Source organism: Mercenaria mercenaria, chromosome 2, assembly GCF_021730395.1.
Source record: "Mercenaria mercenaria strain notata chromosome 2, MADL_Memer_1, whole genome shotgun sequence".
Classification (NCBI taxonomy): domain Eukaryota; kingdom Metazoa; phylum Mollusca; class Bivalvia; order Venerida; family Veneridae; genus Mercenaria; species Mercenaria mercenaria.
The window spans coordinates 11,636,702-11,659,094 of NC_069362.1; the positions used below are offsets into that span (position 1 = coordinate 11,636,702).

Sequence of the window (22,393 nt, forward strand, 5' to 3'; positions counted from 1 at the left end):
GGTGTTACAATAGCATGTGAGCAGGAGAATCCCTCTGTTAAAACAAGTTTTCTTTCCTGTTAAAACACCTTCGAAAGGTGACAATAACAGCAGTTTTATGCTAGACTACATCTATACATCTGTGAATAACTAAAACTGGACTAGTGTCATTGCTCAAAATTCTCACTGTAGCATTAGTTACTTCCTTTGCCTCTGTGAATGACTGGCACTGGGTAGATTTCAGATCAGCATTAGATAACAACACTGGCCTGACCACCTGTCAATGACTGGGGTCATGGTCATCAGCTGAGATTAAGTACTTGAAAAATTCATGGTTGGCCCTAGCCATGAAATTTAAATCAAAACAGAAAATCCTATTATATTACCATAACAAGAGGGCCATGAAGGCCCTGTATCGCTCACCTGACCTACTGACCTAAAGATTATCAAGATTAACATTCTGACCAAGTTTCATTAAGATATGGTCATAAATGTGGTCTCTAAAGTGTTAACTAGCTTTTCCTTTGATTTGACCCCGTGGCCTAATTTTGACCCTACATGACCCAAATTCAAACTTGACCTAAAATCATCAAGATTAACATTCTGACTAAGTTTCAAGAAGATACAGTCATAAATGTGGCCTCTAGAGTGTTAACACGCTTTTCCTTTCAATTGACCTAATTTTTTAACCCCACCTGACCCAGATTTGAACTTGACCTAAAGATCATCAAGATTAACATTCTGACTAAGTTTCAAGAAGATACAGTCATAAATGTGGCTTCTACTGTGTTAACAAGCTTTCCCAGATGACCCAATATCAAACTCATTCAAAATTTTATTGAGGGCAACATTCTGACCAAGTTTCATTAAGATTGGGACAAAGTTGTGACCTCAAGAGTGTTAACAGTAAAATTGTTGACAACGGACGACTGACAGACGGACGGACGACAAACACAGGGTAACAGCAGTTTTATGCTAGACTACATCTATCTATACATATGTGAATAACTAAAACTGGACTAGTGTCATTGCTCAGAATTCTCACTGTAGCATTTGTTACTTCCGTTGCCTCTGTGAATGACTGGCACTGGGTAGATTTCAGATCAGCATAAGATAACAACACTGGCCTGACCACCTGTCAATGACTGGGGTCATGGTCATCAGCTGAGATTAAGTACTTGAAAAATTCATGGCTGGTCCTAGCCATGAAATTTAAATCAAAACAGAAAATCCTATTATATTACCATAACAAGAGGGCCATGAAGGCCCTGTATCGCTCACCTGACCTACTGACCTAAAGATTATCAAGATTAACATTCTGACCAAGTTTCATTAAGATATGGTCATAAATGTGGTCTCTAAAGTGTTAACTAGCTTTTCCTTTGATTTGACCCCGTGACCTAGTTTTTGAACCTACATGACCCAAATTCGAACTTGACCTAAAGATCATCAAGATTAACATTCTGACTAAGTTTCAAGAAGATACAGTCAAAAATGTGGCCTCTAGAGTGTTAACACGCTTTTCCTTTGATTTGACCTAGTGACCCAGATTAACATTCTGACTAAGTTTTAAGAAGATACAGTCATAAATGTGGCCTCTAGAGTGTTAACACGCTTTTCCTTTGATTTGACCTAGTGACCTAGTTTTTGACCCCACCTGACCCAGATTTGAACTTGACCTATAGATCATCAAGATCAACATTCTGACCAAGTTTCATTAAGATAAGTTCATAAATGTGGCCTCTACAGTGTTAACTACCTTTTCATTTGATTTGACCTGTGACCTAGTTTTTGACCCCACCTGACCCAGATTTGAACTTGACCTATAGATCATCAAGATCAACATTCTGAATAAGTTTCATTAAGATATATTCATAAATGTGGCCTCTACAGTGTTAACTAGCTTTTCCTTTGATTTGACCTGGTGACCTAGTTTTTGATCCTACACGACCCAGATTCAAACTGGACCTTGAGACTATCCATTGAGACTATCAAAATTAACATTCTGACTAAGATACAGTCATAAATGTGGCCTCTACAGTGTTAACAAGCTTTTCCTTTGATCTGACCTGGTGACCTAGTTTTTGACCCCAGATGATTCTACATCAAACTTGTCCAAGATTTTATTGAGGGTAACATTCTGAACAAGTTTCATTAAGATTGGGTCAAAATTGTGACCTCTAGAGTGTTAACAAGCTTTTCCTTTGATTTGACCTGGTGACCTAGTTTTTCAACCCAGATGACCCAATGCCGAACTCATCCAAGACTTTATTGATAGTAACATTCTGAACAAGTTTCATTAAGATTGGGCAAAAATTGTGATCTCTAGAGTATTAACAAGCTTTTCCTTTGATTTGACCTGGTGACCTAGTTTTCCACCCCAGATGACCCAATATCAAACTCATTCAAAATTTTATTGTGGGTAACATTCTGACCAAGTTTCATTAAGATTGGGACAAAATTGTGACCTCAAGAGTGTTAACAGTCAAATTGTTGACAATGGACGACTGACAAGACGGACTGACGACGGACACAGAGTGATCACAAAAGCTCACCTTTAGCTCAGGTGAGCTAAAAATTTGAACGAAATATTCGTTTTATACAAAGCTACTGAGCCACATGTTCTTCAAAATAAAAGGCTTTTAGAGTATTTTACATTAGTCTTTCAGTTGCTGCTTCTAAACTGGAACTAGATAGAGACATATAATTATACTTTCCATTATTTGCATATATAATTAAATAAATGACAAGGGATGCAATTCAGTATTTTTTGCAGACTTTTCATGGTTGTAATTGTATAAGAATATGTACTGGTTGGGAACCATTTTCCAGACACATATTCATATTTAGGTTCCATTATTCCCTAAAAAAATATTTGACATAAAAGAAGCCCACACTGCACAAACTTCAGCTCCTTCCACATCCGATGTTGTAATCAGCATCGCGTTGTGACGTAAAATATGGGTTCCATGGGGCCTCAAATGGGGTCACTAAAATAAGTTATTTTTCCCGTCAGGTAAACCAGTATCCGGACAAATATTTTGACGGTGTTTTGTTGTTAATTTGATATCAAAATAAGTAATTATACTATTTCTACATATTTCTTTATCATTCATCTCTTCAAAATTGCACATGAAACATAACCCGACGTTCAATAGCAGCTACGAAAGCAAACCGAGGTTGACTATAAAAAACTTGAATTTCGTCTTATACGAATTCTTGATAATTCCAATAGATATAGAATAAAATTAGTTCAAAAATCGAGAGCGCTGCATCTTACGTAACTTTTAGCGTGAAAGTAAAAGTAGAACATGTAATCAAGAGACAATCATTATGTAGTTTGATTATTTCTTCCCCACTTGATACCTCGGCAAGTGTGAACTACTGCGCATGCGCAAAGCTATCTTCATGCCCCGTTAAGACAGAAAGTTGTTTTGTAAATGCAGGTGAGTTATCATCAAAAACCCAAACATTATACAGCCTTACAAAATAGTGGTTTTTTGTAGACATGAAGAACAAACATCTAAATGATCTAGATAAAACAATTACATGAAAAACAACGAAATAAAGCGGATATTACATGTGTCCAGAAACTGGTCCTGTCCAGAAACTGGTTCCCAACCAGTATATCAAGCTTAAAATTAGTCAGTAGTTCAGAGATTAGTTATTAATTATCTAAGAGACACATTATGTCCTCATGAAAATATAAAAATCGTCTCACTTTTTAGTGAGGTATTTTAAAACTCAGTCAAAACAAATAATATGAGCTAAAAGAAAATTGTATGTACGGTATCTTTTTTTCCGGTTTGGAGCCAGTGGCTCCACCTACTGGTGGCAAACCATTTTTAAACGAAAACAATTTTGATAGAGGGTTAGGCAAGAAACACTTGTGTGAAATATCTGAGACAATTACTGAAGTTTTTTGTTCTGGTTTGCATGGCAACCATAATTCTAAGGGAATATGGAAGACCCCCGCCCCCCACCCCACCCCACAAGGAACATTCCTGTTAAGTTTGGTTAAGTTTACTTGGTGCTTTAACAGGACATGTTCTTTAAAGAAATTTTAGATGATTGGTGGACAACAGACATTTACTGACCCACTTTGCTTAGGTGAGCTAAAAGCTAGATTTCGTGGCCAAAACAAACTAGAGCTATCACTAAAGGTGATGAATGTAACCCCTGCATGCACTGACACAGTATATTGCAAGATTGCATAATTATGTGGACTGTATGTATATAGAATGTTGTATACAGTATAGTAACAAAAAACAAAGTATCATAACTCTGCAGACTATTTATCTAATAGAACGTAACATGCACCATGCACAACTAGGGTTGGTACTGATCACTTGTGTGAAGTTTCATTAACTTGTGTGCAAAGGTTCGGAAGATTAGGTGCACACAAGATTGCATATGCAGACTGTATGTACATAGTATGTTAACAAAAAACAAAGTCCCGTAACTCTGCAATTTTTTTTCATGGAAGAACCTAACATGCCTATGCACAACTACTGTTGTTACTGATCACTTGTGTGAAGTTTCATTAAATTGTGTCAAGGGAATGAGGAGAGATGGTGTGCACAAGATTGTGTCTATGTATATAGTATAGTTACAAAAAAACAAAGTACCGTAACTCTGCAGAATTATATTCTGAAAGAACCTAACATGCACCATGCACAACTACTGTTGTTACTGATCACTTCTGCAAAGTTTCATTTAATTGTGTCAAGGGAATGAGGAGAGTTGGTGCGCACAAGATTCTGTCTACGGACAGACAACCTGAAACCAGTATACAATTATGTTGCCCCTTGCTATAGAGATTTGGGAGCCTACTCCTGTGCCTATTCAGAATATAATATTTACAGATGCTAGCTTCCCATTCAAATTAACATCTGAAGGCTTATGTAAAATGATATATTCACAAGTCTTACCTTGAGAACAGCTGCAGGTATTAGTGGTATCACGTCAGCATCCAGCCCCTCTATGGCAGCCACCGTAAGTTCCTTTATCTCAGTACCAGATACACCAGCTGCATACAAAAATATTCATTTTAGAAACTATTTTTATTTGATGCCATTTTTTAAATAGAACAAAAAATACCTGTTAATATGTTTAAAATAGCAAGAGGGTCACGATGGCATTTGATCTTTCATCTGACATTAATAAGCTGGACTGAATAATTTTTGAAAAAGAAACAATGATGAGAAATTATTTAACAAGAGCCGTCAGTGGACAGCACGCTCAACTATTCTCAGTGCTTGATAGTATAATATAAGCAATTAGTAAAACTTTAACATTACAATAAGCATATTCTAAGTCGAAAAGGGGCCATAATTCAGTATAATAGAGGTGCCTCCTCCATTTTACAGACTGGGGTTATGATGGTAAACAAGTATGCAAAATATGAAAGCAAAATCTCAATGGACTTTGAAAATATTTGGGGTGGTACGCAAACTTTAACATTTATTCTAAGTCGAAAAGGGGCCCAATTTCAGTCAAAATGCTTGATAGAGTTTCCTCCTCCTTTTTACAGACTGGGGTCATGATGGTAAACAAGTATACAAAATATGAAAGCAAAATCTCAATGGACTTTGAAAATATTTGGGGTGGTACGCAAACTTTAACATTTATTCTAAGTCGAAAAGGGGCCATAATTCAGTCAAAATGCTTGGTAGGGTTGCCTCCTCCTTTTTACAGACTGGGGTCATGATGGTGAACAAGTATGCAAAATATGAAAGCAAAATCTCAATGGACTTTGAAAATATTTGGGGTGGTACGCAAACTTTAACATTTATCTAAGTCGAAAAGGGGCCATAATTCAGTCAAAATGCTTGGTAGGGTTGCCTCCTCCTTTTTACAGACTGGGGTCATGATGGTAAACAAGTACGCAAAATATGAAAGCAAAATCTCAATAGACTGAAAATATTTGGGGTGGTACGCAAACTTTAACATTTATTCTAAGTCGAAAAGGGGCCATAATTCAGTCAAAATGCTTGGTAGGGTTGCCTCCTCCTTTTTACAGACTGGGGTCATGATGGTAAACAAGTATGCAAAATATGAAAGCAAAATCTCAATGGACTTTGAAAATATTTGGGGTGGTACGCAAACTTTAACATTTATTCTAAGTCGAAAAGGGGCCATAATTCAGTCAAAATGCTTGGTAGGGTTGCCTCCTCCTTTTTACAGACTGGGGTCATGATGGTAAACAAGTATGCAAAATATGAAAGCAAAATCTCAATGGACTTTGAAAATATTTGGGGTGGTATGCAAACTTTAACATTTATTCTAAGTCGAAAAGGGGCCATAATTCAGTCAAAATGCTTGGTAGGGTTGCCTCCTCCTTTTTACAGACTGGGGTCATGATGGTAAACAAGTATGCAAAATATGAAAGCAAAATCTCAATGGACTTTGAAAATATTTGGGGTGGTATGCAAACTCGTAACATTTATTCTAAGTCGAAAAGGGGCCATAATTCAGTCAAAATGCTTGGTAGGGTTGCCTCCTCCTTTTTACAGACTGGGGTCATGATGGTAAACAAGTATGCAAAATATGAAAGCAAAATCTCAATGGACTTTGAAAATATTTGTGGTGGTATGCAAATTTTAACATTTATTCTAAGTCGAAAAGGGGCCATAATTCAGTCAAAATGCTTGATAGAGTTGCCTCCTCCTTTTTACAGACTGGGGTCATGATGGTAAACAAGTTTGCAAAATATGAAAGCAAAATCTCAATGGACTTTGAAAATATTTGGGTGGTACGCAAACTTTAACATTTGTTGAGCTTAAGAAAAGAGAAAAAAATTCACGCCGAAAACATAAAAATTGCCGAATTTTTTTTTTCTGATTCGCGGTCCATGATAAGGTAAACAAGGTTAACAGGTTTTATTGCTGTTTTAATGCGTCAAAGTGATATTGATCGGAATCCATGCATTGGTAATACATGTAGCTGATGACACAAACTCAAAAAGTCAGGAATTATGGTGTTGTTCATCATTTGTTTTAAATCTGAAGTGTCTGTGCTAGTGCCACACATGGCCTTCGATGTGCCGGTAAGTGATGAAGTAGGCACGTTCTACGATTGTTCAAATTATACAGTGAAAAGAACAAAGCCCGACTTGTAAGACCTGCATGGCCACGGGGATTCAAATTGAAAATATTTGGATTAAACATAGAAATATTGTTCAGATAAAGTTTTCAAACCATTTGTTATCAGTGTGTTTAGTTAAATATTTTAGATCTAGAGCCAAAGCCAGTGCTTTCTTGAAAAAAAAGTTTGTTCACAGATCCTGACTGATCCATCACATTAATTGTCTCGCGGCCCAAATCGTTTTGAACGTAACTTCTTTAGTACGGCAGTCAGATATTCTATCAAAATGCATATATTCATTTTTAAAAAATGTTTAGCTTTTCAAATAAGTTGTGTAGATGTAAAAAATAATTTCTGTCGTATTGTAACCCCAATTTTCCCTGTTTGTATATTAATTGGCTGTGAATTGATTCAAAGAAAGAATCTGAAAAAACAGACCTTCTCAACTCAAAATTTCTTGGTCAATCAAAGCACAACAAATAACACTTTTAAAGAGTGGCCATATTGGGATCATTTTTTGTCTGTCTGTTATCATTTTTGACTGAAATGAACCTCTACCACAAAAACTTGAGCTAAGCTTATCTGTTAAGAAATTATTCCAATGGATTCGAGCAATGTCGAAGCATTTGTGTGCCCAACTCCGTTTGGTCTCATTGGTCAAGTGATTTATTACTTTCCCCTCACCTCTACCGTTTGGAGTTACACTAGGGGCACAAAGTTGCTCATGTGTCGAAGCCATCTAACTGGGTTTCAGAAGATATGTTATTCCACTTGGGTGCCTGTTTTGTCTAAAATATTCCTCATCCTCTGCCGTTAAATGGGCACACCTTCAGATTAATGTAGAACAATCAAAATTAAAAATAAGACACTCATCCCTCAGTAATTATAAATACAAAATAAAAACAAAGTGATTCTGTGAGTTTTAGCAAGAATTTATTTGCAAAACCATTCATGTAGTCTTTAAAACATACAGAAAAGCTATCTACTGTCTTAGTCACACTGTAAATGTTTAAGTTCTGTGTTATTATTAAAGAAATGTTAACTTCATGTATAATCATAACTGCCAAAAAAAAAAAAAAAATACCCGCTCGCTCCATGTAAAAGCTACCCGCCTCTGAAAAAATCAAAATTGAGGGAAAAAAAAAAAAAAAATTCGCACGCTCGCTCCCATTTTTTTTTAAAATTCTCCGAAGAACTATTAATCAATTTGGTATGGCCTAACGCCGGGGCAAGTAGGATAGCTCCCCTATTCTTTGAATAGTCGAGCTAAAAATCAGGCCAACGGTTTCAGCAGAGGAGATTTTAATTTTCCAAATAACTACAGTCAACATCGTACGTGACCACCTCTATTAAGCATTTTTTTTTATCAAACGACCGGTCAAAATCCCTCCTGAACGTCTTTAGTATATAAATTCATTCCATTAACGGCTTTTTTATTAAACGGCTAGCGACCACATTCATGTAGTCCCAACAAATATTGGACAAAAGTGTCTATTGAGCAGCCTGGTACAAAATTCCTACTGGGCATTACTTCACCTGTATAATTAGCGAGTACATTTTGATTCTGATGATGACTGATGATGACAATGGTGGTGATTTGATTGTATAGAACAGAGACAATACACAATGTACATGTATATATTTTGAAATCTTTATACATATATGTATGTTCATAATAAATACAATTACATTAACAGTTAAAATAACTTTTCTTTTCACCTGACTGAAATTCATTAAGAGACCATTCCAATAGGAGACCACTTTTAAGCAGTCCCTTGGGCGGTCTCTTAATACAATGTCGACTGTATATAGGGAAAACTAGACCCCACCCCACAACCTTGGCATCCCTATTATTAAGGTTTAGGAGTATATTTTCAAAACACAGAAATATATGATAAACAAACAACATCAATACCAGTAATTTTCCTCACACCATTACATGTTCTGCCATACTGTCCTGTACGATGGATACTTAAAATATTCTCAAAAAGTTGTTCCCCTTTCAAAATGAATACTACTTGTAAAGAAATGAAAATAAACAATTGCTGAAAATTACGTTCAACCTTGTTATGAAAAATTTCAGCAATGGGACATTACTGCAAATGCATCAAAACAAAGATGTAACAGTTCTTTGAAAATGGTAAGTTTTTAAAACTGCTGAACTGTCTGAAAGTGTGACTCATTTTATGCAGCCCTTTTCTGGAATTAAATGTAAATATCAGTAAACTGACATTTGTTGTGTACAGTAATATACATGTTTTATAAGCTGTTAAATTTTCATCTGAAACAACCTTTTCTTTCTATGATTTGGTGTTGTTTGATTTTTTTCTCTCAAAATGTTAGGCTAAGTATTGATGAAACAGAATGATTTGAAAGAACTGAATGGGATGTCACCCCAGGAACATTGCTGTGTTATTATTTTCAAATAAAGTAATCATACAGAAAATTAGCCCCACCACCTTGCAGCCATGATTTTGAACAAAACAGAATGTTTAGTAGGAAGTAGAGGGCACCAAAAAACCATGCTGTGAAACTGTTCTGAAATTCAGCTAGCAGTTTTCGGAGAATTAAAATTTTCTGTATAGCTATAGGGAAAACAAGCACTGCACTCCCTATTGGCTATGTTTTTGTTTTTTTTAACAAAATGGAATAATTTGACAGACTAGTTTTGGTAGAGGGTCACCCAAGGAACATTATTGTAAATTACTTTTGAATCAGGCCAGCAGTTTTTGAGATTATCAAACTTTTCCATATAGTCATAAAGGAAAAACTAGTCCTAACCACTAGTAGATATGTGTTTTAACAAAACAAAATGATTTGAAAGACTTGGTAGAGGGTCACCCAAGGAACATTGCTGTACATTATTTTAAATTAGGCCAGCATTTTCAGAGTTTTCTCTATAGCCATACTGCAGCAATGTCCTTTTTAATGACAGTCTGAGAATGATCTGAAGGAATTTGGTAAAGGGTCACTAAAGAAACAGTTCTGTGAAATAGATTCAAAATAGGGTCAGTGGCTTCTGAGATTTTTTTTTAAGTTTTCTATTTGGTTGCCATGATAACCAGAATTCTGCATGCATGACAATTTGAAGGAGGACAAACCCAATCAATTTTGGTTGAAATTTACATAGTGGACGAGTAGGAGATGGTCTTAAAAAAAAATGCAGGTAGACAGACATCAAACAATCCTAAAAGCTCACACTGAACACTTCATGCTCAGGTGAGTTAAAACTCCGTAAGTTCCATAAAAATCAACACCTACTGCTTAAATGACAAAGAAAACCTGGCACAATGAAAAAGCAAAATTTTATGGCAAAAGGCATTGTTAAAATCTGAAAAAAACATTAATAAATCATATGTTGGTGTCCTACTTTACTGAGGACATATACGAATTTCTCATCTAAATGTATATATAATAGATTTACCAATAAGATATCCAAGTTCTGTTATTTCTGCAGCATCTAGGGTGCTCACTGGTCCATATGCATCTGCCTGTGTAGCTAGCTTGACAAGTTCAGTCAATTGTGCTATACTACATTCATGCAAAGCACCAATATGTGCTCCACTTTTCCTGATCAAAAGAAATTTATTTGATTTATTTAGTCAAAGTCAAAGAATAAATTAAACAAGAGGGCCATCATGGCCCTATATCGCTCACCTGTTATCATTGCACTTAACGACAAGAAGGTCAAAAAATCATAATCAAGATCAATCAAAAGAATTATGAGAAAATATAGTTGGAAACTTTCTTAAAGTTACTTCAAATAAAATTATTTTCAAATCAGGCCAGTAGTTTCATACAAGAAATTTTCTGTATAGCTGTATGGGAAAATGAGCCCCTCCCTCAGGCGGCCACTTTTTCAATGAATCAAAATTATTTGAAGGAATTTGGTAGAGGGTCACCCAAGAAACATTTGTGTAAAATTATTTTGAAAACGGACCAGCAGTTTCTGACAAAAAGATTTTCAAAATTCTATATTATAAGGCATATAGGGAAAATAAGCAAAACCCCTTGGGGGTCATGTTTTTCGCTGAATCAAAATTATTTGAAGGAATATAGTAGAGGGTCACCCAAGGAACACTAGTCTTGTGTAAAATTGTTTTGAAATCAGTTTTCTATATAGCCATAAGTCCAAAGGACAGGAACAACAAAGGGAAGAAATTTAACCAAAAAGAAAAAAAAATTCTTACAAGGTACAGATATGTCAAAATACACCTAAAAATTGGAGGTACCATCCATGTTGTACCACAGAAAAGTGGTCTCGGTTTTTTCCCTACGGCCAATAATAAAAAGGTTACTAAATAAGCTATTTATAGTAACATAAAAGGGAAGTTATTAAAAAAAATTATTCTAAGTGAACAAAAGAAGGATCTGCCAAAAAAAACAAGAGCACTGCAACGCAAAGCAAATGTAGAGCAATATACACACAAAACAAAGTAATATGACCTTTAACCCCTAAGTGTGACTTTGACCTTGAAGTGAGCCATCCGAAACATGCGCTCTGCACGTCGCTTCGATTAGATAAACAGTTGTGTCAGGTTTCTTTGAAATCCTTCAAAGGGTTCAAGAGTTACAGAGCGGAAGGGAACTTGCTAACCAACAGACAGATGGGAGACCGAGGCGATAACATAATACGTCCCTTGGGTGTATAAAAAGGAATCGAGATCTTATGTCAATACAAGTTGTGTGCGAGTTCGGTTAAAATCAAATCATAAATGAAGCTGCTATTGTGCAGACAAGATCAAAATAGCTAATTTTGGCCATTTCAGTGACCATAACTCTGGAACCCATTAAGGGATCTGGCCGGTTCAAGAAAAGAACTGAGATCTTATGGTGACACAAGTTTTGTGCAAGTTTGATCAAATTCAAATCATAAATGAAGCTGCTATTGTGCTGACAAGGTCAAAATAGCTAATTCTGGTCCTATCAAGGGCCATAACTCTGGAACCAATAAGGAATCTGGCAAGTTCAAGAAAGGAAGCAAGATGTTGTGGTGATACAAGTTGTGTGCAAGTTTGGTTAAAATCAAATCATAAATGAAGCTGCTATTGTGCAGGCAAGGTCAAATTAGCTAATTCTGGCCCTTTCAGGGGCCATAACTCTAGAACCCATTATGGGATCTGGCCCGTTCAAGAAAGGAACCGAGATCTTATGGTGACACAAGTTTTGTGCAAGTTTGATAAAATTCAAATTATAAATGAAGCTGCTTTTGTGCAGACAAGGTCAAAATAGCTAATTCTGGCCCTATCAAGGGCCATAACTCTGGAACCAATTACGGAATCTGGTCAGTTCAAGCAATGAACCAAGATCTTATGGTGATACAAGTTTTGTTCAAGTTTGATTAAATTCAAATCACAAAAGCTCACCTTGTCACTATGTGACAGGTGAGCTAAAAATGAAAGATGTCTTTTTAGTTTCAGAGGATATATACAAGAAATGTTTGTAAGATACATATGACCCATGACTGCCTGTTGGAGGTAAATGGTTTTGTTTGTTTTGGGTTTAACGCCATTTTTCGACAGTATTTCAGTCATGTAACGGCGGGCAGTTAACCTAACCAGTGTTCCTGGATTCTTAACCAGTACAAACCTGTTCTCCCCAAGAAACTGCCAACTTCCAAACATGAATCAGAGGTGGAGGACTAATGATTTCAGACACAATGTCGTTTATCAAATAGTCCATGAGAACATACGCCCCGCCAGAGGATCGAACTCACAACCCCACCATCCGTAGACCAATGCTCTACCTACTGAACTAAGCGGGCGGGCAGGGGTATGGTTGATTGATGTTTAGTATCATGTATGCTTTGACCTTGACTTTTGACCTAATGACAACAAAAAACCCAACAATCATTGAGGTCATCTACTGATCACAGAATGTCATCTTTTGAAAAGTATCTCTAGTTATTTGACAGAGAACTTCAGCCTTAAGGTCACTGTGACCTTGACCTAATGACTCAGTGTAAACATGTTTGACATAGTTATTTTATGGAGACAAATATTCTGACCAATTTTCATTAAAATTGCCAAAATGCTGTCCTCTTTTGAGTGTAAACAAGCATTTTCTTTGACTTGACATAGTAACCTAGTTTCTGACCCCACTTAACCCAGATTCCTACTTGCCCAAGATTTCATAACATTCTGACAAAGTTTTGGGAAGATTGACGCAAAAAAGTGGCCTCTCGAGTGTATACAAGCTTTTCCTTTGATTTGACCTAGTGACCTAGTTTTTGATCCCACGTGACCCAGATTTGAAATCTTCTAAGACTCAATGACAACAAACATTCTGAACAAGTTTTATGAAGACAGAATAAAAAATTTGACCCCTAGCTTGTAAACAAGCTTATTCTTTGATTTGACTGGATGACCTAATTTTTGACCCCACATGACCCAGATTCCAACTTGACCTAGAGGTCATCAAGACAAACATTGTGACCAATTCTCATGAGTTTTAAACTTAAACTGTGGACTCTAGGGTGTTAACAATATTTTTCTTGATCTGGCCTAGTGACCTAGTTTTTGATCCCACCCAACCCAGTTTCAAATTTGACCTCGAAATCATCAAGACAAACATTCTGACCAAGTTTCATAAAGATTGAATCAAAACTAGAGTGTTCACAAGCTTTTCCTTTGATATGACCGGGCGACCTAGTTTTTGATCCTACATGACCCAGATTCTAATTTCACCTGGAGATCATCAAGACAAACATTCTGACCAAGTGATATAAAGATTGAGTCACAACTGTGGCCTCTAAAGTGTTCACAAGCTTTTCCTTTGATTTGGCCTACTGACCTAGTTTTTGACCCAACAAGACCCAGTTTTGATCTTGACCCAGAGAACATCAAGGCCAACATTCTGACCAAGTTTCATAAAGATTGGGTCACAACTGTGGCCTCTAGTGTTTTCACAAGGCAAATGTTGACGGACGACTGACGATGCGAACTGGACAATGGCCGGTCATAATATCTCACCTTGAGCACATCGTGCTCAGGTGAGCTAAAACTTATTTTTAGGTGTTTCCATACAATATAACCTGCAAGTAACTAAGTTTCAAAGCTGAGACTCTTAAGAATATAGCAATAATTTTCTGATATCTAAAAAGTTTCTTTTTTTGTTTGGTTGTGTGATCTGGAGGTCAGGCAGCCTTTAAATGAACATGATAAATTTATTAAGAATCTAATTTTAGACAGGATCACTGAAGCTGCATACAGTTTCACAATGGTACTAGGTAGTCAATTAATCTGATACAGTATACCCAATTTCTGCTGATGGTGCTGTAGCAATCTGATTAGCTGTAAAACCACAAAAGATTGATCCCAGCATTGTGATGTCATCAGATGTCAGTGTGGAGAGGTCAGACAAAGTGTTTGTGCTCATATATCTTACAGCAAGGGCAGTCAACTGAAATTGCATATCTAATAATTTTAGCAAAGAGAATGTACTGAAATTTAGGAAGTGTACTATATTACTGGCACGCGAGTAGTCCCCGGACAGAAATCGCATATATATTTCGTCCTCAAAAGCTTAAACAATATTAAGAATAAAAACGATTAACATATATACATACCTTAGCTCCGGTATTACCAGTTTAGGGTTTTTCCTGTGAAATGACGTCACGTTCGCAGGGGATTAGTGAGGCCCAAAAAGGGGTCTGTAGAACGTCAAATTTTAACATGCTCGATAGTAATGCCCGGACACCATTTTTTCCATTAATATATTTATAGGGAACTGCCCATATCAGCTGGAATTGTGAAAAAGAAAAATGCTATTCTATGTAAAAAGATCCCAAGTTTGCGTCGTTTTATTTGTCCCAGCCACACTGAAATTGTGACAACAGAAAATAGAATGATTATGCTTAAGTCACAGATGTCTGGACAATGTAGTGCTATAACACCTCTTTATTAGTTTGGCAAATTAGTATTGTGGTCACAAAGAAAATAAGTTTTCTTGTCGGAAGTGTATGTATCGTCCGCTAGTCATGAAGCAAATACATGTAGCCTTAATTTTAAAACCCTCAAGAGGGGCCCCTCTTGCGCATGTGCATTAAAATCGGGAGCCCAGCCAGTGAAAATGTAAACTAATAACCATGCGGTAGGATTTCAACAATTATTATAGTGAAAGAATGAACTTGATAAACTTCTCCAAAACAAGCGTCTGTATGATTAGGCACAAAATATGTAGACAAATCATGAAAATAGAGCATTGCGGGAGTGTGTCCGGGGACTACCGGTACTGCTGTCCGGGGACTACTCGCGTGCCAGTATCCTTTTACTTTAAAGTAAAATTTCAAAATGGAGTATAAGTATGCCTTCCTTTTTTTCAAGAAATGTATTGGAATAATCAGCAGCAGAATAACAAATTTCATTTCAATTTTTATAATTTCAATACAGATATTAAAAGATGTTCATCTTTTACACAATCGATCAGCAATTTTTCTGCTCAATTTATGGATAATCATAAAATATTAGAAGACTGGTGGAACCAAAAAAATGTTCCTCAATGGCACTTCGTATGCATATGTGTGTTATAGGTTTTTTTTAGAAATGTACCAAAGGAATTTAATTCTGCTAGAAATTGTAACAAAACATAGTTCTTGTTCTCTGCTTTTCTTGCTGACACAGTTTAATGACTGAATTAATTCTTTCAATGAATTTACTCTTGGAGATAATTGTTGCAGACTAGGAAAAACAAGGAAAGTGCAACTCCAACTTGTAGTGAAGCTTCCAATGCAGTTTTGATGAAACCATACTGGCAGTATTTGAACTGAAGTCTTAACAAAAATCTTAATGTAGATTATATGTTTAAAAACCAATTGGTCATACCTCAGTGAAAAATTCGCCAAATGTAAATGTGCAACAAAACTTCATGCAAGTCATTACTATGAGGTTTCATTCAAATCCGATCTACAGTACAGAAAAACTTATTTACCATAAAAAGGGCCATAACTCAACAATAATATGACAGGGATGTGCAGATAATATGCACAATTCTTACTGATAATGAAGCTTGCAATGAAATTTCACCAACCAGTGGCTTCTTAGAAACAGCCCAAACAAGACTACCCTTACAGAAGCAAGCCTCTGTGGCGTACATGCTGCGTATTTGCTGTGTATATGCCGCGAACACAGTAGTACGCCAGAGGAGTACATTTTACATACACCGCATGCCGCGTACTATTTCGAAGAGTACACAGCATGTACGAAGGAGGTCACTAGTATACTTCAAGTATGCAGCACAGACTCTGAAAATTTAAGGAGTACACTGCATGTACGCAGGAGGGACTTGTACAAGAAAATAGTACACTGCATGTACACCACAGTTACTTTGAAATTTGTGCAGTACACTTCATATACGCGGGAAGGACTTGTACAATTTCTTTTGACATTTATACTTAGTTTTTTTTTATAAGTTAAAGTCTGAAGTACACTTCATATACGCAGGAGGGACTTTTGGTGTTTATACTTAGAATTTTTTTAGGTAAAAGGCTGAAGTACACTTCATGCAGGAAGGCTTTGTACATTTTTTTTTTTTGGAAGCAAGAACTTGATTTCCGAGTAACTTTTATCTTAACTCCCTGAGGCCGATATCATAATATACATGCTGCGGCGAGATAAGAATTACCACCTGACGTCGAAGAACATTATCTGATTTTCTCATAATCACACTCGCAGGTAGTCAATTGAAATCATGCATGGAAATATTATTAACATGGATGTAAATTAAACTATACTTTTAAACTCTTCCAAGTTTGAACAAATATTTATATTTATCCACTTTCGTTTGTAAGTTTTATCCAAATAGAATTATAATTTCACTTCGAAACATTCATCATTTTTACACACCTATTGCGTTTAATAAATATTTGAACATTTCCGATTTTATTACTTTTTCACATGTAAACACATTAAATTCCAATAAATAGAAATACATTATTAACACAGAGTATTTACATCAGCATTACTCAAAATTAACATCCATACTGAGTGAATATCTATGGTTTCTTTTGATGAATAATTTATTTCTAAACATGTACACAAACGATGTGTGACACGCACTGAGACAGTTAAGTTGTAATATTTACACCTATCTTTGAAGAATTATTAAATTTACAAAAAGCGTTTATTTACGCACATTTTTGTGTATGAAACATGTTTTGCTGTGTTATTTTTATCCATTTGAATTTAATGCGATGTAAGTGTTCTACTAAAAGATAACATTTTCTGACCATTTATTTCTCTGATAATGAAATTTCATCGTCGGAATCATCATCCGACGGACTGATACATCAAAATCAGCATGATAATGAATATTTTCTTCAGTGTAAGAAAATTCTCGGGCAGCCGACATTATTTTAATCTTTTGAAATACAGTATGAACGAAACATAGAGGAGTTCGTCTTTTTAATTTCCTTTACCGAATATTTACAAACATTTATTTTAACAAGGAAACTAATTATTAGCATAATTAATAATTATAACATCTAAGAAATAATAGCCGATATGCAAAATAATTTTGCTTTTATCAGGATTATCAAAAATTAACAAGTATGTGACGCAATCAGCAAGATCTCGGTGCCGCGACTATACTCGTCAATCGCCGTCCTGGGGAGTCCTGATAACGCGCGTATAGTCGGATATCGACGCTACAGGGGTAGAAAATATAGCGCCTTTAGTCGCATTTCGGCCCCAAGGAGTTAATAGCATAGAACAGTTCAGATTATTCTGAACAATGAAAATTTGCCAAACTATTTGCAGTGTTCATTTTGTGAAGCTTACATCTAAGTGATTTCTGAGCTGCACCTTGCATGCAATGTAAAAATATATTCTTTTTCATTTTGAATTAATTTTGAGGGCCATGATGTAATAAATATAGGTAAAAAAACATCTGATTTTTTTTCAGTAAAGTAACACCTGTATATGCAATTATAATGAAAAATTGAGCAGTGAGCTGTGTGTTACCCATGCTCCTCAGCATTTATCGCAGATTTGCCATATGCTTTAAGTGCACTTGTTACTCTTAATGTCCAAAGTCTAATTATGGTGCATTTTAGGTCACTATTTAAAACTGTTAATTTTAAACTAAATATGGTATTTTTCAGCATTATGAATTTTGTTTGATTTAGAAAAGGCTGCACATGCACAGTAAAACCTGTTCACAGCAGTTTCACACGATAGTACATAGCATGTACGCCACAGGAGTATACAGCATGTATGCAGCAGAAGTACACAGGTTGTCGCTGCAGGAGTACACAGCATGTACCCTGCAGGAGTACACAGCATGTACACAGGGATCGAATTTAACTTTTTTTTCCACTAGCAATTTTTTGCTAGTGCCATTTTTTTCCACTAGCAAAATGGTTAGTTCCACTAGCAATTATTTAGAGGTTGTTTGCTCACTAAATTTTATAACCTAAAGTGATATTTTTTGTTGTTTTATGTACAGCTCTGCTGTTGTGTTTACTGACCGACTTGAAAGTAAACTATAAAAACCTTTAATGTTTTTGTTATTTATTCATACAAACTTATCCACTGTCTGACTATTACATGAAAATTTCTAACAATAAAGCCACAAGGTACCAGTGTAACGTTTTTACTTATATTGTCATCATTTTCTTTTGTTTCATACAAAAGTTTTATATTTAGCTCGGATTCCCATTTTTTTTACAGTTTTGACAGATACCGTGGGGTCAGACCGGGACTTTGTGGTTTGAGCGGTACGAACCAAAGTACTCGTCGTCGAAACGGCCGATGTTGCTTTAGGTTCTTTGGGGTCACTCCCTTGCTTTCACTGTCATTGTCAGCCTCCGCGGCCTTTTTATCCCGAAGAAACTAGTTATTTTATTCATTTTCCATCCATCTTGCGAACCACGGGAGCAAATCGTAAACAAATATCGTATAGACGCTTACTTAAATATCCGATAATTACATTTGTATAAAACGACAAGCGTCTACAATCGGTCACGTGGTTATCGGTAAAATTACCCTAAAGTAGTTTTAAAAAGCACAAAGGACAGTTTGAGCGAATGCGTTGATTTTCGGACGCGGCCGCAAAAATATTCGAGTGCCATTATTTCCTACTCGCATTTTTTGATTCTTACTCGAATTTCGCTAGTTAGCGACCGTTAAATTCGATCCCTGGTACGCCGCAGGGGTAGTACACCGCAGGCTCATTTGCATGTGAAAAGTGTATGTGCCGCGTACATGCTGTGTACTATTTCTCCGGTGTACTTCCCACATACTAGATTCCTCCAGCGTACATCCTGTGTACTATGTAGTCCACAGCATGTATGCAGCAAGTAGTACGCAGCAGAGCTCATCTGCATGTCAAAAGTGTACTACAAACATACTATCGGTGTATGTGCGGTGTATATCCTGCGTACTATTTAAAGCCCTTGATTTCAGTACACATCATGTATGCGTCAAATACGCTGTATGTACACAGCAAGAGTACGCGGCAGGCCTTTTTCTTCTGTAAGGGTATAGGGATGGACACTACATAGATTATGTCTAATAATATTACAGTGATTAAATGCACTCTCAACATTATACACCCCATTTTTGCAAAATGTGGGACCGCAATTTCATTTATAAAAGATCTAACATATACAATTAAACAGTCATGATTTGTGGCTAAAAGATATTGATCAATGGTGACAGTAAAGTGAAATGAGCCGCGCTATGAGAAAACAAACATAGTGTATTTGTGACCAGCATGAATCCAGACCAACCTGTGCATCCACGCAGTCTGCTCAGGATCCATGCTGTTCTCTTTCAAAGCTATTGCAATTAGAGAAACTGTTAGCAAACAGCATGGACCCTGACCAGACTGGGGATGCGCAGCTGGTCTAGATTCATGCTGGTTGCAAATGCACTATGTTGGTTTTCTCATGGCGCGGCTCATATAATTATCATCATGGCACATACATTTCATAACTTTTTGTTCAATGTTGACAGTAGCTGAAAGTCACCTGAAGCCTGTTTTGTTGACAAGGAAAGATTAAAAACATGAAAACAGCAGATAAATTGCATAATTGTCTCTTTATACAGTTTAAAAGCCTCATAATGCCTTTGCTTAAAATGTGGAAGCCACACTGTCTGTTTTGAAATAAGATATATTAACTCCTTTTTTCAATATTTGTTTTGCTTGTATATTTGTCATAAGTCTTAATATTTGATATTAACAGTGCAGAAAATATTTACAAAATCCATTAATATGACTACTTCACTTTTTGCTTCTTACTGTATAAGTGCATGTGTTATAATGAAAGTAGTGTTTTTCTGATCACTTGATTATGTACATATCAGCTGCTTTATCTAGCTGTTATTACCTCAGATTGAAAACCATACCGACTTTAATACAAATATTGATCCCAGTGTTTATTCTGGACACAACTTTGCCAGAATCAGACTAGTTTTTTCCAGATCCTGTACCTAATCCTTGTACGATATGCATGACTGAGCATGCTCATCCTTTGACTATAAGCAAGCATTTATAAACTAAAAACAGGAATGTAAATTCTTTTGCATAGGAGTGATGTTTTGTTGACCAAAATGCCTTCCCTTTGGTCACATTATATAATGTGTTAACCACTCAAATTAGTGAACCCCAGTGAGTGTATGACGAAATAAGAGAGTTTCAAATGTAAAAGAATCATCCACTAACGATCTGTTTCATAAAATAGATGTCTGAAAATATCATTCTTTGTTGTAAGGGAACTATTGTTAATTTGTCTGTGTTTTTCTGACAAGTTGTGAATGTACAGTTTTTGTCTGCACTTCTGGCACATATTGCACTGTATTGCGGCAAATAATCAGAATGTAGAAAAAAAAGAGAATCACTGATTTTTTTTTTCAAGCTTCCAAGTCAAATCCATCAGAATCTTCAGTCTTGTTGAAGACTTTTAAACCAGTAAGACACTAGAAGAGTTTTAAAACTAAGAAGCAAAGAAGAATCTTCTCTGAAATGACATTAAATAGAACAAACCATGACATATTTTGCATTGTACATGACATCTTGCACACTCCTGAGGGACATTCCACATTTTTTTTTACCCCCCCCCCCCACCCCCTTTTTTTTTTTTTAGATAAATTCCCTCCTGTTTTTCAATTTCTGGAATACACACTGAAATCCAGGAACTGTATAGTGGAAACTATGATGAATCATAGAAAGTTGTGAAAATTGGACAGAACACATTTGAAAACAAACATCGGAACCTATTCTTAAAAATTACTGAGTTGTTGTCTTGTGATCATATGAACCAAGACAAGGTGATTAACCAAGAAAGATAAAAGACAGGTAATAACAAGAGTGGCAGACTGTCACAAAATACGCCCATCATCGAACTTAATTCGAAACGTAATTCAAGGGCCATAATCAAAGAGAGCCAGGGGTGATTTGGCTGGTTATCAAACTCGGCCAATATATTATGCCTACAAACATTATCTGCAAGTTTGGTGAAGATCTGATGAAAACTGTTCGACTTAGAGAGCGGACAAGGCTAAATTCCCAGATTTCAAGTAATTCAAGGGCCATAATCCAAGAGTGCCTAGGGCGATTTGGCTGGTTATTGAACTTGGCCGAGATATTATGCCCACAAATATTGTCACCATGTTTGGTGAAGATTAGATAAAAACTGTTTGACTTTGAGAGCAGACAAGGCTAAATTCGCAGTTTTTTGAGTAATTCAAGGGCCATAATCCAAGACTGCCTGGGGCGATTTGGCTGGTTATTAACTTGACCGAGATATTATGCCCACAAAATTGTCACCAAGTTTGGTGAAGATCTGATGAAAACTGTTTGACTTAAAGGGCAGACAAGGCTAAATTTGCAGACTTTTTGTAATTCAAAGGCCATAACTCAAGAGTGCCTGGAGCGATTTTGCTGGTTATCTAACTTGGCCATGATATTATGCCCCTAAACATTGTCACCAAGTTTGATTAAGATCGGACGAAAACTGTTTGACTTAGAGAGCGGACATGCTTTTGGACGCCGACTGCCGACACGGGTGTTCAAATAATATGCCCCGCTCTTTCAGAGACGGGCGTATAAAACAAGAGCTGTCAGTGGACAGCGCGCTCGACTATTCTCAGTGCTTGATAGTATAATATAAGCAATGAGTAAAACTTTAACATTACAATAAGGGCCATAACTAATTAAAAGACATTTTATATTTATTTATTACTGTCGATAATTTACAGGTATGGTATGACCATAGGTAAGAAAACATTATTCGTGAATAACAATATAAATAGACTAAGTGAATTTTACGACATCGAATCCCTCAACATTTTACAAAATTAGTTTGCCAAGAATAATCAAGGCCTCAAAA

General features: G+C 36.2%; 1 protein-coding gene across 4 annotated transcripts in view; it reads right to left on the reverse strand.

The window, feature by feature from the left end:
* Positions 1-22,393, reverse strand: part of LOC123563183 (uncharacterized) — a 75,495-nt gene that overhangs the window by 3,300 nt on the left and 49,802 nt on the right. For all 4 annotated transcript variants that reach the window (XM_053529894.1, XM_053529891.1, XM_053529906.1 and 1 more), the window contains exons 9-11: positions 14,321-14,466; positions 10,490-10,635; positions 4,911-5,008 (exon numbers count right to left, since the gene is read on the reverse strand). In XM_053529894.1, coding sequence (XP_053385869.1) covers positions 4,911-5,008; positions 10,490-10,635; positions 14,321-14,466 — 390 coding nt within the window. The remainder of the gene's footprint in view (positions 1-4,910; positions 5,009-10,489; positions 10,636-14,320; positions 14,467-22,393) is intronic.